Source organism: Peromyscus eremicus, chromosome 12 (genome assembly GCF_949786415.1).
Source record: "Peromyscus eremicus chromosome 12, PerEre_H2_v1, whole genome shotgun sequence".
In the NCBI taxonomy this organism is placed as follows: Eukaryota; Metazoa; Chordata; class Mammalia; order Rodentia; family Cricetidae; genus Peromyscus; species Peromyscus eremicus.
Genome location: NC_081428.1, coordinates 59,985,345 through 59,999,357, shown reverse-complemented (window position 1 = coordinate 59,999,357; position 14,013 = coordinate 59,985,345). Strand labels below are relative to the sequence as shown.

The 14,013-nt window shown below is 44.9% G+C and overlaps 1 protein-coding gene across 2 annotated transcripts in view; it reads right to left on the bottom strand.

Annotated features, from left to right (window-relative positions):
* Nucleotides 1-14,013, bottom strand: part of Kalrn (kalirin RhoGEF kinase) — a 604,693-nt gene that overhangs the window by 283,165 nt on the left and 307,515 nt on the right. For both annotated transcript variants that reach the window (XM_059277711.1, XM_059277712.1), the window contains exons 11-12: nt 8,123-8,314; nt 1,711-1,919 (exon numbers count right to left, since the gene is read on the bottom strand). In XM_059277711.1, coding sequence (XP_059133694.1) covers nt 1,711-1,919; nt 8,123-8,314 — 401 coding nt within the window. The remainder of the gene's footprint in view (nt 1-1,710; nt 1,920-8,122; nt 8,315-14,013) is intronic.

Below are 14,013 nucleotides of genomic sequence, written 5' to 3'. Positions count from 1 at the left end.
AGCCAGCTTGTAGTAAGCACTTCAAAGGGAAGACAAAAGCATCACAAAATCCTACCGCTGACAGAGAGTCTGGAGTACATGCCTTGATTGTACCAACAAGGCAGCTGGGGCTCAGGAAGCTCAGCGGCTGCCCACTAGTTAGACTTTTTCATTAGAAGCCAATGCAGTAGAGTTTTCTAGGTAGGCAGACCAAACTGCCATGCATTATATATTCATGAAGATGAATTGGGGGAAAAGGCAAACAGGCTGCCTTGTTAGTATGCAATACAAAAATTTAGTACATCTCATGTGCATGTTTAGAATAGAAATGATTAATTTCCAGCAGGAAAAAAAAAACATGCTAGGACCTCCTAAAGGTAATTTTTCATTGTTTATTTAATTGGACAACTGGTATGGGGGGAAAAGCTTTCTCCGGTTGAAGTAATACCCTCAGGCCCCAGGGCTGGCCTGGGACTTGTTGATGAGATTATTTCTGTCTATAGCTGGCAGAGGTCCCAGCACTTGGTGATTTGGGGGCAGGAACAAGTCCCCGAGGCCAGGCATCATTAGCACCATCAAATCCTATTTATGCAGCACCTGGGCATGGGGCTGGTTGCTGAGGGCTCGCCTGAGGCTTAGTGACACTTTATCTGAGGAGTCAGTGCCCTTGACAGGGACAGGAACTAGACATTGATGCCAACAGAAAACAATCAATGGTGTGGGCAATGCTAAACACGCACACGGCTTCCAACAGGGTTTTCCTGTTTTACTCATTTGTATGTGCTAAAGCTGACAACGGAGGAGTTTCATTATCTAGACAGTAAGGGATCGTGGAAAGGTCATAGCGGGTAACCTCCCTTGCATCCTCGGGGGCCCAAGCAAAGTAATGGGTCTACAGAATTCAGAGTTCGGCCCAGATCAAAGGCTGGATGTGAGAAGCAGAGGAAGGCCCGAGTGGATGTGTGTTGTTGGCCGTATCAAGGCCTCCCCCCACCCTACAAGGTGAGGCTCAAAGGGATGCCGTCCTCTGGTCTCTGCGGATGGTGAAAAGATATGCAGAGAACGCCCATTGTAAATTTCTCCCCTTGGATGATGATGGCCTGAGGACTGCTCCCCTACAGTGGCTGCTCCTTCTGAGATTAGCTAAACCTGTCTCTTTGATTGAGCTGGACACCATAAACCCTGCCTCTTTGTTCAGCTGTCTGGAAGAACTGCACTTCTATGTCCAACTGTATGAAATAAACACATGGAGCGTCCACAGCCGCTGCTGAGACGTCTCCATCAGAGAGCCCAGTTCACTCGATCCCAGCTTTTCTGTTTGTGGAGTTTTCTTTTCTTCCTTCCCCCACGGCCCCAGTCAGATCTATCTCTGGAGCTGTGCTGGCCGCAGCAGCTGGATAACACTATATTTAATACTGTCTATTTATCTGCATGGCCAAATATGTCATTACTCTTAATGAAAATGTCCTTTTTTTTTTTTTTTTTTTTTTTTGTGATTGCAGAACATTATCCTGAATGATAAATAACGCTCTGGCGCATTGGCGCTTTCCTCAAATACTTTGGTCGGAACTCAAGCTGGATGTGGTACAGGCATTTGTACGTCTCACAGACAAGGCAATGGAAACTCACAGGAGACCACAAAGCAGGCTGGGGCTGAGTCAAGACAGGGACAGGACTTATCTTGTATCTAGCCCGAGGCATTTCCCACTGGAAATCACTGCCCATGCTGACCTGGCCTCGGTGGGCTCCCCCAGGGAGGGAGGCGCTGACCTGAGCTGCTGTATAAGGTCTTCGCCTTCCTTGATGACATTGAGAGTGGCATCCAGAGTGGCGGTCTGCTGCTGCTGGAACTGCTTGATCAGTTCCTGGACCGCATCCACGGAGTCTGCACAGACATCCTCCAGCATCTCCTTCTGCAGGTCTTCCATCCATGTCCACAGCTGTGGGAGAGAGAGCAGAGACTCTACTCAGGGCTGGGGAGGGAGGCCAGCACTGGGGCAAGGGAGTCACATCCCGGGCCAGGAGTCACTGTCATCACTGGCACAACCCATAGGCTGGTGCATGTTTCTACACTGATATTCACTGCCCATCTTTGCGAAGTTCCCTCCATGAGTGTTGACACTGCCCAAGCATGGGAAAAGCAAATATTTCAGTGAAACCTGCAGGCCTCTTTGAGCAAATTGACGACTCATCTTTGAGAGACCAGGATGAACAAGAAACTGGAGTAGACAAATATTTTATCTTTTGGAAACAAGAAAGTGAATGGTTCTGCACACTTCTTCCAGACGGCTAGAGATTGCTTCCTGGAAATTGATCAGGATATTGTATAGAAATGGATCATATTGCAAATATGCAAAAAGGTGCCACCCAATAAGAGACAGGTGAAGATACAGTGTAGCCTAGGCCACACTAAACTCCTTTGTTCTTTTTGACATTGCTAGGTTGTTTAGAAAGTTGATAGTAAAGGGGCAGCTTTTCCAGACTTCAGTGACAGCATAAGACATTTCCACTTCATAGTCAGGACGGTGAAATGGAGTCAAGATGGTATTAGCTGTCAGACAACTTTAAAGAAGCTAAATCTGGGGTTTTGAATAGACGAGCACTGGAAGCAGTGAAGGGTTGGATGAATTACTGAAAACCTACTCACTGAGTGCTCATTCAGCTAATGAAATGGATGTTTCAGCCATTTCTAGACCTCTGGATCTAACGGAGCGGTATCATGTCTCATTGCTCCCTACTTGAATACGTGGCCCCTGCTCTCTCCATTCTTTCTCTGTAACACACATGGTTATAAACTAAAATCACCATACCCAAAAGGATGAGACTAATTGGAGAATCTCCAGAACTTTGGTAGGATGGAGTAAGTAGTTAAGGGCCCTCCAGTGATGAACATAGCTTAGCCTTAGTAGTGTCACCAGTGAACCTGGGAATGGTCGGCTGCAGCTGCTGTCTTTCATGAATATCAGGGCAGCCTAAGAAAAGGACGACCAAGCCGGGCGGTAGTGGCGCACGCCTTTAATCCCAGCACTCAGAAGGCAGAGGCAGGTGGATCTTTGTGAGTTCGGGGTCAGTCTGGTCTACAGAGCGAGATCCAGGAAAGGCGCAAAGCTACACAGAGAAACCCTGTCTCGAAAAACCAAAAAAAAAAAAAAAAAAAAAAAAAAAAAAAAAAGAGAAAAGGAAAAAAAAAGAAAGAAAAGGACAACCAAGAAAAGCCAGAAGGAAGGGGATAGCCAAGGAAGAAAGGGGTGTGTGTGTGTGTGTGTGTGTGTGTGAGCAGTGGCAGTAAGGTTCATGGATGAGTGGTTCTGTAAGGAAATTGTTTCACATTCTCACTTTCCCTGCTGATTGGCTCTTCTGTTGTATGCGGTGACCTTTAGGGATGCTGAAAAGAGCATCATCTCCACAGGCAAACATCCCCCCTTAATCACTTCGAAGAGATTGTTTTATTCTGCTTTTCTGGCACTAGGTTTTGTTTCTTAAATAAATACCATGCCAGTCTGGTAGCTGAAATGGAAGATGGAGCTGTTTTGCTCTTGAGACCATCATCGTTTTGGAAGACTGGACTGATTTAGTTTTGATTCTGGGGAAGGCAGGGCAACAAATGTGTGCATACATGTTTGTGATGCGTGTGTTTCTGTGAGAAATAAAGGGTATATACATACATATATATATATATATATATATATATATATATATTCCTGATTTCACAAGGAAAGACACAAAAAGAAGTGGATATTTAACACAGCTGTCGAATTAAGAGCTGATACGATGACTCTGGTCATGTTCTTTAACTAAACACTCACATTCCTATTACAAAATATCTGAAAAATGATACTTTGAATGCCCAGGGATGACAACATTCCCACAGAAACACAACAAGGAAAGAGAATTCTGTCTGGACAGGCTCTGCAGACAGATGACCCACACTACAAGACCTTTCTCAGGATGCAGGCTGGGACATTTCTCCCTTTCCCAGCTCTCTAGACCAGCAACCTGCCTACAGGCCGTGTGGTCTGGGGAAAAAGAGACATTCAAAGATTTGCATAACCTGTGCTGATCTCTGGGTGTAGAAGAGTCCAAGTATATTCCTGCCATCTCTCTTTATCATGTAGTCCTTCTCTTTAAGTGTCTATTAAAACTATGTGATTTGATACAGATGCAATAATCATGAAGTTCTCAAAAATTAAATTAATAAAACAAAATTAATCCATCAAAAGTTATGATTTTGAGGGGTATCATGCAGATGCAAAGTGCCTACTAATAGGATTGTTTACGCTTGCATATTGAAAACAGAAATAAATATTAAAGATTTATTTTTTGACTTATGTGCATGCCCATGTTTCTGTGTATGTGTATGTGCATGCAGGTACCCATGGAGGCTAGAAAAAGTTGTCAGGTCTCTTAGAGCTGGAGCCACTCCATATGGGTGCTGAGAACCAAATTCTGGGTCTCTGAAAGAGCAACAAAGCGCTCTTAACTGCTGAGACATCTCTCCAGTCTAGAAGACATTTGTAAGAATCAAGCACAACATCCTAAACTTCCTGATATATCTATTGATAGCCTTTGTTATATGTGATCAAAACTGTGGTCATGCACACCCTTCGGCCGTGTGGGTTCTCAAATGGCCGCGTAATACTTTACTACATTTTAGACGCACTATGACTTGCTTAGCGAATCGTTCAGTGTAAAACATTTACATAGTCTCTAATTATTCAAGACTGAATAACATTGTAATGAAATGATCAGATGATTTTAACCATCAGACTCCTATGGTTGAAAATAAGTCACACAGTAAGGCCAATAGGATTAAAAAAAAAAAGAAACCTCTTTAATCTGAGGAAGAAATGAGATTGAATGTTATCTTGTTCATATCTTGTTTCCTCTCTGATCCTAATTAGAGTAAACCTTTTGATGTGGGAAGCCGACAGAGGTAAAATTATGAACTTCAGTCCGCAGAGAAATCGGGAATCTAGATGAAATCATTTATAAAGATGGATATTCAGTTCTCAGACAGAAATCTCCCATAAATGGAGCTTCCACTCCATAAAAATGATATCCCATGATAACATTCTATTATAGGTCAGCACTAGGGCAAACCTTGAACAAATGACTGGAGGAAGAGAGGAAGGAAGGGGAAGTAAAAAAGGAAGGCGCTGGCCATAACAAAGCAGAGGAAACCTGCAGCAGCATCAGTGCTACTCAGGGCCCCAGAGCAAAGCTGAGCAGCTCTGCCTTCATTTACTACAATTCACCGAAGGCAGGGATGGAGGGGGTAACTGTGTCAGGCCAGGATCCTCTAAGAAATCTGTATACTAGTAGACCTGACTGTTAATTATACTCTAAACAAAAAGCCAGATGTTTGTCTTAGAGTCAAGCAGGAGTCAAGGGTGAATGGCCCCAGCACCAAGGAAGGGGCTTCCTTGCAAGGTTTGTGAGGTGGCCAGTCTCGAGAGGTATCAAGAGGTATCACACAACCTGGAGAATCAAACCCCAGGAGCGCCTTCATCAGAACACTGAAGCTTGCTCCCACCTATCCACCTACTATGCATTCTGCCTGCTATTCAGGTCCCCAGGAAAGCTCCTGCTGGAGACTCAAGTTCTTCGCCTCGCCCCCTTTATTTTTATTGTCCAGAGAGATAAAATCAAAGAACTGGAGTGAATGAAAATATGTGTGGCAGTATGAGTCTCTCTCTCTCCCCTTTTTTTGTTTTTGGTAAGACGACTAGGTTCCTGTTGTCAAAGAACCCTAGCAAGTCTACATTTCTCAGCCATGATCTATCTCCTCATCAAGTTCCTGTAAAGGAGGAGGAGGAGGGAGAGGAGGAGAAGGAAGAGGAGAAGGAGGAAGAGGAAGAAGAGGATAAAGAGGAGGAGGAAGAGAAGGAAGAACAGAGGAGAGGCAGAGACTGGAGAGAAGAAGACAGCCACAGACAGCAGATAAGCATGCAAGCATGTTCAGGCTTGCACACAGATTCACAAATCTGAAATCCAAACTGCTCTGAAGATGACAAATCTCCCATGCTGTTATTTCAGATTTTGGTATCAGGTATACTGAACAGGATTTCAGAAGGTGCTTGAAACCTCAGCTGAGCTATTGAGACTCTCTATAACCTTAGACAAGTTCCTTTCTTAACATTCCTCATTTGAAATTATGGCTAATAAAACCTACAAGATTATCACGAAAATTACACAAGGTGATGTATTTGGCAAGTAGCAAGTATGTAATTTAACAACAGCAGAGCCCAACACACATTTATAAGGTTTGCATTTACAAGGAGCCAAACCTTAAAGGAGGAAAATCACCTATACTACTTCAGGGTTACTTATTATTATTAATTATTATTATCATCAACACCTAGTGGAGAAGAGAAAAATGAAACAAAAGAAATGGAAATTAGGGTTTACGTTAGAACAATAACATACTTAGAGCACCAAGGCTGTTTAAATTATTTCATAAAGAAGGGAGCCTATGGCTGGAGACATAAGAGACCTGTACAAGCTCATGTGGCTTTTTAAGAGAATATCTGGAACAGAATCCCAGTCTTTCAATTCCACTGAAGGAGGCAGGAGGTATAGCTAGACAGCTCTCCTAGGTACCAGGTTGCCCACTGGGGAGTGGTACTGCCATAGAAACTGGCCTTGTCTACCACCTCCAAACAGGCCACAACCCTACTCTGGAGGAGTGTGACTCCCGTTCATTCATACTCCATTGCTTTACCCTCAGGCCCTTAAAGACAAGGGAATCCCCATGCCTTTGATTTCTGAGATCGCCATTAAGAGTCAAGGGAACCACAAGCAAGCTGACAGCCAGGCAGGAAGCCCCGGATTAGAGTTAATCCCCTTGCTTTACAGACACTCATCTGAAAGTGGCTGTGGGCCCTGTGGAGATAAAGCAGAGCCAGCCACCTTCAGTGAGCTCACCAGGCCCTCATCTGCCCATGGAATCTCAGTTTAGAAAACATTATCTTTGCATATTTTTCTCTGATAGGCACCGCAAAGATCCAGTGTCTCTGACAAACTGTCAGAAAAGCCCGTGGATTTGTGTCAGCCAGGCTTCTTAATGCACTCCCCAAACCAAAAATCAACTTAATTAAGTAGGGTTACTTCTTTTCCTGAGCAGCAATCAAACCTTAATTAATACCCTATTAAAATGAATTCCAAGGGGAACATAAACATGCATACACCAAACGAGTTTCTCTGCCAAGGATGTTACCACATGAGATGCTAAATGGACCTCCTTCCTGCCCACTTACTCAATCTCAGAGTGCCCTTGTTAATCAGGAATGGAAAGCAATCACAGGGTTGCCATCGCCTCCTCCTAGGGGACCTCTGTCCTGCCAAGCACTTTCCAGGACCCCTTCCTCCCCTCCCCTTTCTCCAAGTGGTGAATGATTCTGTCTTGGATTTATCCAGAGGATGTAAAGGGCATCTCACTCCTGCTTCCCTAACTGCCCATCATCTCTCTTCCAGACAAAGTAAACATCAATTTTAATACCCACCTCCCTGACCCTGAACCACAGACCCTATGGAGAAGACTCAATGTTTTAAACAACCAGTAAAACAGGGCTGGTGAGCTGGCTCAGTGGGTGGGAGTGCTTGCTTCCCAGCCTGATGACCCGAGTTCAAGCCCCGGGACCCATGCGGTGGAAGGGAAAAAGAGCCAAGTGGGACAGGTTGCCCCCTGGACTGCCACACTTACGCAATGGCACATACAGTATTTCACTCCCCCACCCCAATTAAATGTAATAACATTTTTTATTTTTAAAAAAAATCTGTAATGTCAGAAGAGAATACACTTACAAAGTCTAAATCGTCCTAACTAGCAGCAAAGACACATGGATCAAACTTCCATGACTGATTTCTGACAGGAAGAAGCAACCAAAAGAAACAGGTTATGTGGCAGGGCATTTTTGTTCTGAGTCCCTCTTTCATCTACTATTTCTATACCAGAGATAGTTTAAGTCCCTAAAACTACCTGGTTCCATCACTCTTCCTTCCCTAGAGAGGATGGGAGGGGATTTGCTGTACTTGGTAGTGAGTGACCTATCTGTAGCCCCTTAGGAGGCTGGGTAGACCTCAGTCCACTTTCCTAGGAAGCCCAACTAACCCGCCCGGGGCAGCACGGCCTCTCACCCCTTACCTCTTTGGTGTGTGTGTGGAAGGAGACTGACATGTCCAGGAGAAGCTTCCGCTGCTCCACCCTGCGCACGAAGTCTTGGATGCGCACCTCCAGGTGTCGGGCTGCCTTGTAGATCTCCTCCGGATCACATTCCCCAGTCTGAGCCAGCTGCTCGGCGGCTTCTAGGAGCTTGTCCGCATTGGTGTAGGTATTCTGCCAGCAACAACAGTTAGGCAAAGTCAACCTGCAGTCAGGGAACAGGCTTTGCGCCTTCTCCCAGCCCACCCTGGGACTCCTAGAAGAGTGGGCACAGAGGGCGGAGGCGCTGAGCCCACAGCTCCCTGATCTGGCACCACTCGGAGTGCGCGGAGCTGGCACCTGGCCCCCTAGCAGCAAGCAGTGGGCTGCTACGCACAGCAGGCACTGCCTAGGAGCCTCGGCTGTTTCTGGGATGTCTCAGAGGTGCAGCGATCCTAGAGATGAGAAGGGAGGCCTGTGAGAACCTCCATCCCCTCTCCTCCCAATCCCCCACCCTCACAGAGCCTCTTCATTGTCCTCACATCTCAGGCTGCTTCTGCCGGAGTCGGAAATAGCGCATCCACAAGGATGCTCCGTGCTTCTGGGTGAGAACCATGAACACACCAACTAGGAGGCTTGCTTTGCCCCCGCCCCCAGCTCCCCATCACTATGGTGTTTATCTTTTGGAAAAGAACTAGCTCCTTGGAAGGAAGGGAAGCAGGCCACAAGCAGGGGGAGGGAATATAGATTAGTTCCTATGCCCCTGTGAAGGCTGGCTGCTTGCTCCAGCTTAGCAAGGGAATCTGGTGGATTTGTTTATCATGAGCTCCTGTGTCCCATGAACACATATGTGCGCTCATGCCTCTGACTCTGTCTGCACACAGGGTGGTAATCTCAGGAGCATTTCAAAAGGCAACCCACTTGCAATTATTGCTCATCATGATGGCAGCCAGCGCTTTTAAAGTAGTTATTACATTAGGCATTATGAACTCTCAATACAACACATTCTGACATCCAACCTGTGACTCCAGCACACATGTATTTACCCATCTCCCTCAGGTCAGCACACTGCCCTATGGCCAGGAGTTCGTGCTGACTACTGGCTATGTGGATCTAGATGCAGAAGCTGTCAGCAAATACAAGGTAAGTGGAGAGCAGAAAGAGGCTACAGCAATAACCGTATGGAACTGGTTTTGACTTCCCTGGGGATCTGAGTGTCACAGGATGAATTATGGCCTAGAAACTAACACCAAGCATGACCCTCAGAAGGCTACTGACCCAGCTTCTTGGCTACTGAAAGCATGAAGCTGATAATTAGGAATTCCCAGAGAGGTCCCAAGGGATTCTTAAGAAATGCTGTTTGACAAGCAATTGATTGCCCAAGGCAAATGTTGTCCTACTGTTGGCCAGATAGGGTTCAAAGAAAAAAAAATCATTCATATTAACTAGGCAACTCAGGAGAAAAACAACAATAACAGACAGACTACTAGCCTAGTGTAAAGAAAGGGGCTTTGCACCCCCAAACTTAAAGAATGTTAGTTCTAGAGAGCAAATGAGAGACGCCATCCAGGGTCATTGGAGAAACTCAGAGATGAGGAGGAGAGGCAAGGAGGCCTCTGTGGCTGTGGCCAAGTTTTAAAAAGAAAAAAAAAGTTTCTTATGTGGTTGGACACAATATTCAGTCAATAGACCCATTTCTTGAGGGAGATTTTGTTTTCTTCAAGAATTCTTCAGATTCCTACTTGAAGCCCAGGGAATCTCAGAAGCACAAAGAAATTCAAGGTTAGAACTCTACATTTTATACAATAACATTTTGTTGCAAAGTTCACAATAAAATCTGGTGGATTTGTTTAATGTAGGCTTTCTTTCTTTCTTTCCTTCCTTCCTTCCTTCCTCCCTTCTTTCTTTCCTTCCATTCTCTCTCTCTCTCTCTCTCTCTCTCTCTCTCTCTCTCTCTCTCTCTCTCTCTCTCTCTTTTTGAGACAGGGTTTCTCTGTATAACTCTGGCTGTCCTGGAACTCACTGTGTAGACCAGGCTGGCCTCGAACTCAGAGATCTGCCTGACTCTGCCTCCCCAGAGCTGGGATTAAAGATGTGCACCACCACTGTCTGGCCAAAATAAGTGTTTATAAGTTTGACTTAAAACCAATAAGAGGGAAAAACAAAGTGGAAGTGCCTGTTTCATGTAGGGTGACCAGCACATACTTATTTGCTAAGGCATTACTGGTTTTAGCACAGAAAGTCCTGGTTCCCAGAAATGCCCTAATTCCTGGAATAATAGGCTGGTGGGTCACTCCAATACCAGTAGCATTATAAGCTATACAGAGCGCAGAGGAGGACAGAGTAACATCTACTTTGTCTCAATGGAGAATAAAATCATTATTGAGAGAAACAGCATATAAACAAGGCAAGCAACATGACAGATAACTAGGAGCTGAAGTTTCTTGACAAGATACAGGTGTTAAGAAGAAAATGAGTAACAAGCAAAGATAACAATAGCTATAACAAGCAAGTATTTTCACCTTGCCAAGAACTATCCTAAAAGCTTGCACACAGTTCTCCTTTAATTCTTACAGTAACCTATGAATTGACTCACTTTTTTTCATGTGAAGAAATCACAGACCATTGCTGGTTAAGGGCACATAGCTTCAAAATGGTCGAACCAGCGTTACCCTGCCCTGCCTTCCCCACAGCAGAGGCAGATGTCTGTGGACAGGTATGATTTGTCAAAAGAGGAGAAGAAGGGTCCAGAAACAAGACACTTTGTGTCCAGGGTACTGTATGTTTATCCCGTACCACAGCCATTATCCCACAGCAAAGGAACCAGGTGCGTCCATGCCACCTTCCAATGTCACATGAACACTGTAAAGGGCTCTCTTATCTTATTCATCTTTGGTACTCCTCGGCCAGGCAGGCACTGTGTCTGGTACACAATGAATGCCTATCTACTAACGGTTTACGGAGAGGGACAAGAATAGAGGTGTGTGAGTGTGGTGTGCCTGGATAACTGAGTCAACCTAACTAAAATGGAGAGAGGTAGGATGTCACATTGAGGAAGGCAGAGAAAAGCTGGGCGACAGGTTTGGTAGAGAAGGCATGACGCAGACAGGTAGAAAGGCAGCGAGGCGTATGCTACCAGCTGAGCTCCCCGCTTTGTCTGTGCTCCGCCTTCTCCCCGATTATCACCTGAAGGAGTCTCTCAAATCCAGATTCAGCGGATCTCCTGTCTGCTTAAAAGGGTTTGGTGGTTTCCCACACCCTTGGGACAGATGCTTGAGCATGGCATGTGGGGCCCTTCTTCATCGGACTCCAGCTTTCCCCTTCTACATTAATGCACATCACCCTCCTATAAACCATCTTTAAATAAACGGCTTGCCTTTAGAAAACCTTCAGCAATGACTTGCTTGTGTGCGTTGTGGCATCTATTTCTTCTGCTTGGGATGCACTTCCTTCATTTTTCTTTTTCTTTTTTGAGACAGGGTTTCTCTATGTAGCTTTGCGCCTTTCCTAGAACTCACTCTATAGCCCAGGCTAGCCTTGAACTCATAGAGATCCACCTGCCTCTGCCTCCCGAGTGCTGGGATTAAAGGCATGCACCACTACCGCCAGGCTCTCTATTTTTCTACATGACCAGTTCTCACTCCCCTCTTTTTTTTTTTTTTTTTTTTTTTTTTTTTTTTTTTTGGGTTTTCGAGACAGGGTTTCTCTGTGTAGCTTTGTGCCTTTTCCTGGATCTTGCTCTGTAGACCAGGCTGGCCTCGAACTCACAAAGATCCACCTGCCTCTGCCTCCCGAGTGCTGGGATTAAAGGCGTGCGCCACCACCACCCGGCTTCTCACTCCCCTCTTAATACCCTGCTTCAGCATCCCCTTCTCTGACTTAGGAGCCCTTTTTTGGGCTCCTGAAAGTGTCTATACTGTCTCTCACTCCCATGGTACTCGCCATATTCTCCTCTGCTTAGGGCCAGATGATGTCTTCCATCTTTTTTCCTTAGCATCTAGCACCAAGAAAGTGTTCCATAAATATTAGTGAATAAATTAATAAATTAAATAATCAATCCCCACTAATCCTAATTCAACTCTGATCCCCATAAATCATCTGATATAAGACTTTACATGCTAAAACTCATGTTTAGTTGTTCATTCCCACCTAGCTGATCCTATCACCTGGTTCATTCTTGAAATAAGAACCTGCTTAGAGGCTATCAATAGAAATATTACCAAAGACATACACTGACCTGAAATTGGGGCAAGTATTGACAAGAGACTTAAGCTTACCTTCTCACCAAGTCAACAATGGGTTCTGCCCCAGGCCAGACTTGACCTCACTCTGACATAACTTTTGGCATGTATTAGCTTCCCCGTCTTCTAGCCATGCCTTGGCCTTGAGTCCTTGCCTATGTTTCCCACCTGACATGCCAAAAATGCATTAAGTGCTGGGATTTCACTCCCTCAGCCTCTAGGTCCTTCATAGAGGGCTTGGGTAGCCAGAGCCTCTGAGTCATAGATTTGGGTCATATGGATGGTTACAGGCTCTTTTATGGTTCCCACTCCTCTCTGCATCACCTAGGTCAAATACTCCCAATAATTTAGCTCTTAAATCTAAGTTCAGCTCGCTACTACAGTCTTGCCTCATTACCTTTTTGTTTGCTCCCTAGGGATGTAATGAAACATTCTAGGGTAATTTATCTACAACTACAGGAATTCCAGCAACACAGACATGGTTTCAGACTTGTTGGGATTGAACAGAAGGGCAGGGGATCTGCCTTTTAAAAGCAAGGGGTGGGACAGACAGTGGATGAAAACCTATCTGTAATTAAGAGTCCGTTTCCTTGGTAATATGGAATTAGTCCCTTGGCTTTGTGTCCCGAAAGGGGAAGGGATGAGGCCGAGAAGGAACTCTTTTTATTCAAAAGTGCTAGTGCAGCCTGGAAAGCAGGCTGGTTGGAGGACCAGTAAGAAGGACCAGGGGACTCCTCCCCGACACCTAACGATTATTTTCAAAGCCCCATGGCTGGAAGCAACATGACTGGAAGGAAAAGAAGCAAAAGAGTACATAACACGGGCGCTGGAAGAGAGGACTTGTCAAAAAACTTGATTACAAATTGTACCAATCGTGTCCCAAACCTTACACTGGAATCGCATTTTATAGCTGATAATACAATCTTTGCCTCTTCCTTCCCTCTCTGGGACATAATTAAAGAAGATCCACCTATGCATGTGAAGCTACCTGAGGTTAGAAAAGAGACCACCAAAAGATAATGGTACCCAGAACTCACACAGGGCTAGAAATAGTATCTGTTCTCATCACTCGGCCCTAAACCCCTCCAGATTCATAGGGTATTGGTAGACTACTCAGCAGGGTCTCGCTTTGAACAGGCAAACTACACACTGCTTTGGTCTTGCCTATCAAATTTTAAGGCTTAAAAGGATTGAACTCTTCCCAAATCACTTAATTGTATTCCAGAGAACTTAAAATACTCAGCAATGGTCAAGGCAAATTTCACAATTTCTAGCATAAAAGAGAAAAAGAAAAAGAAAAATTCTGCAGGCATACAAAAAAAGTGGAAAACAATCTATGTGAAGAAAAAAATAAATCAATCAAAACAGACACAGAATTGATATATATGTGTGTGTATATATATGTTAAAATTAGTAGATAATGATCTAAAAACAGTCCACTATACATACATTTCACATATTCAAACTAGAGAAGACAAGAAATAGAACAACACTTCACCCTTCGTGATAACAAATGCACTGGATCCCAGTAGCAGCCAATGAGATGATTGCAGAGGATAAGCCCAGTGAACTTGAAAACACACCGGCAGAAACCGCTGAGGGGCTGGGGAGGTGGACTCAGGGCAAGCCTGAGGATCTGAGCTCAGATTCCTA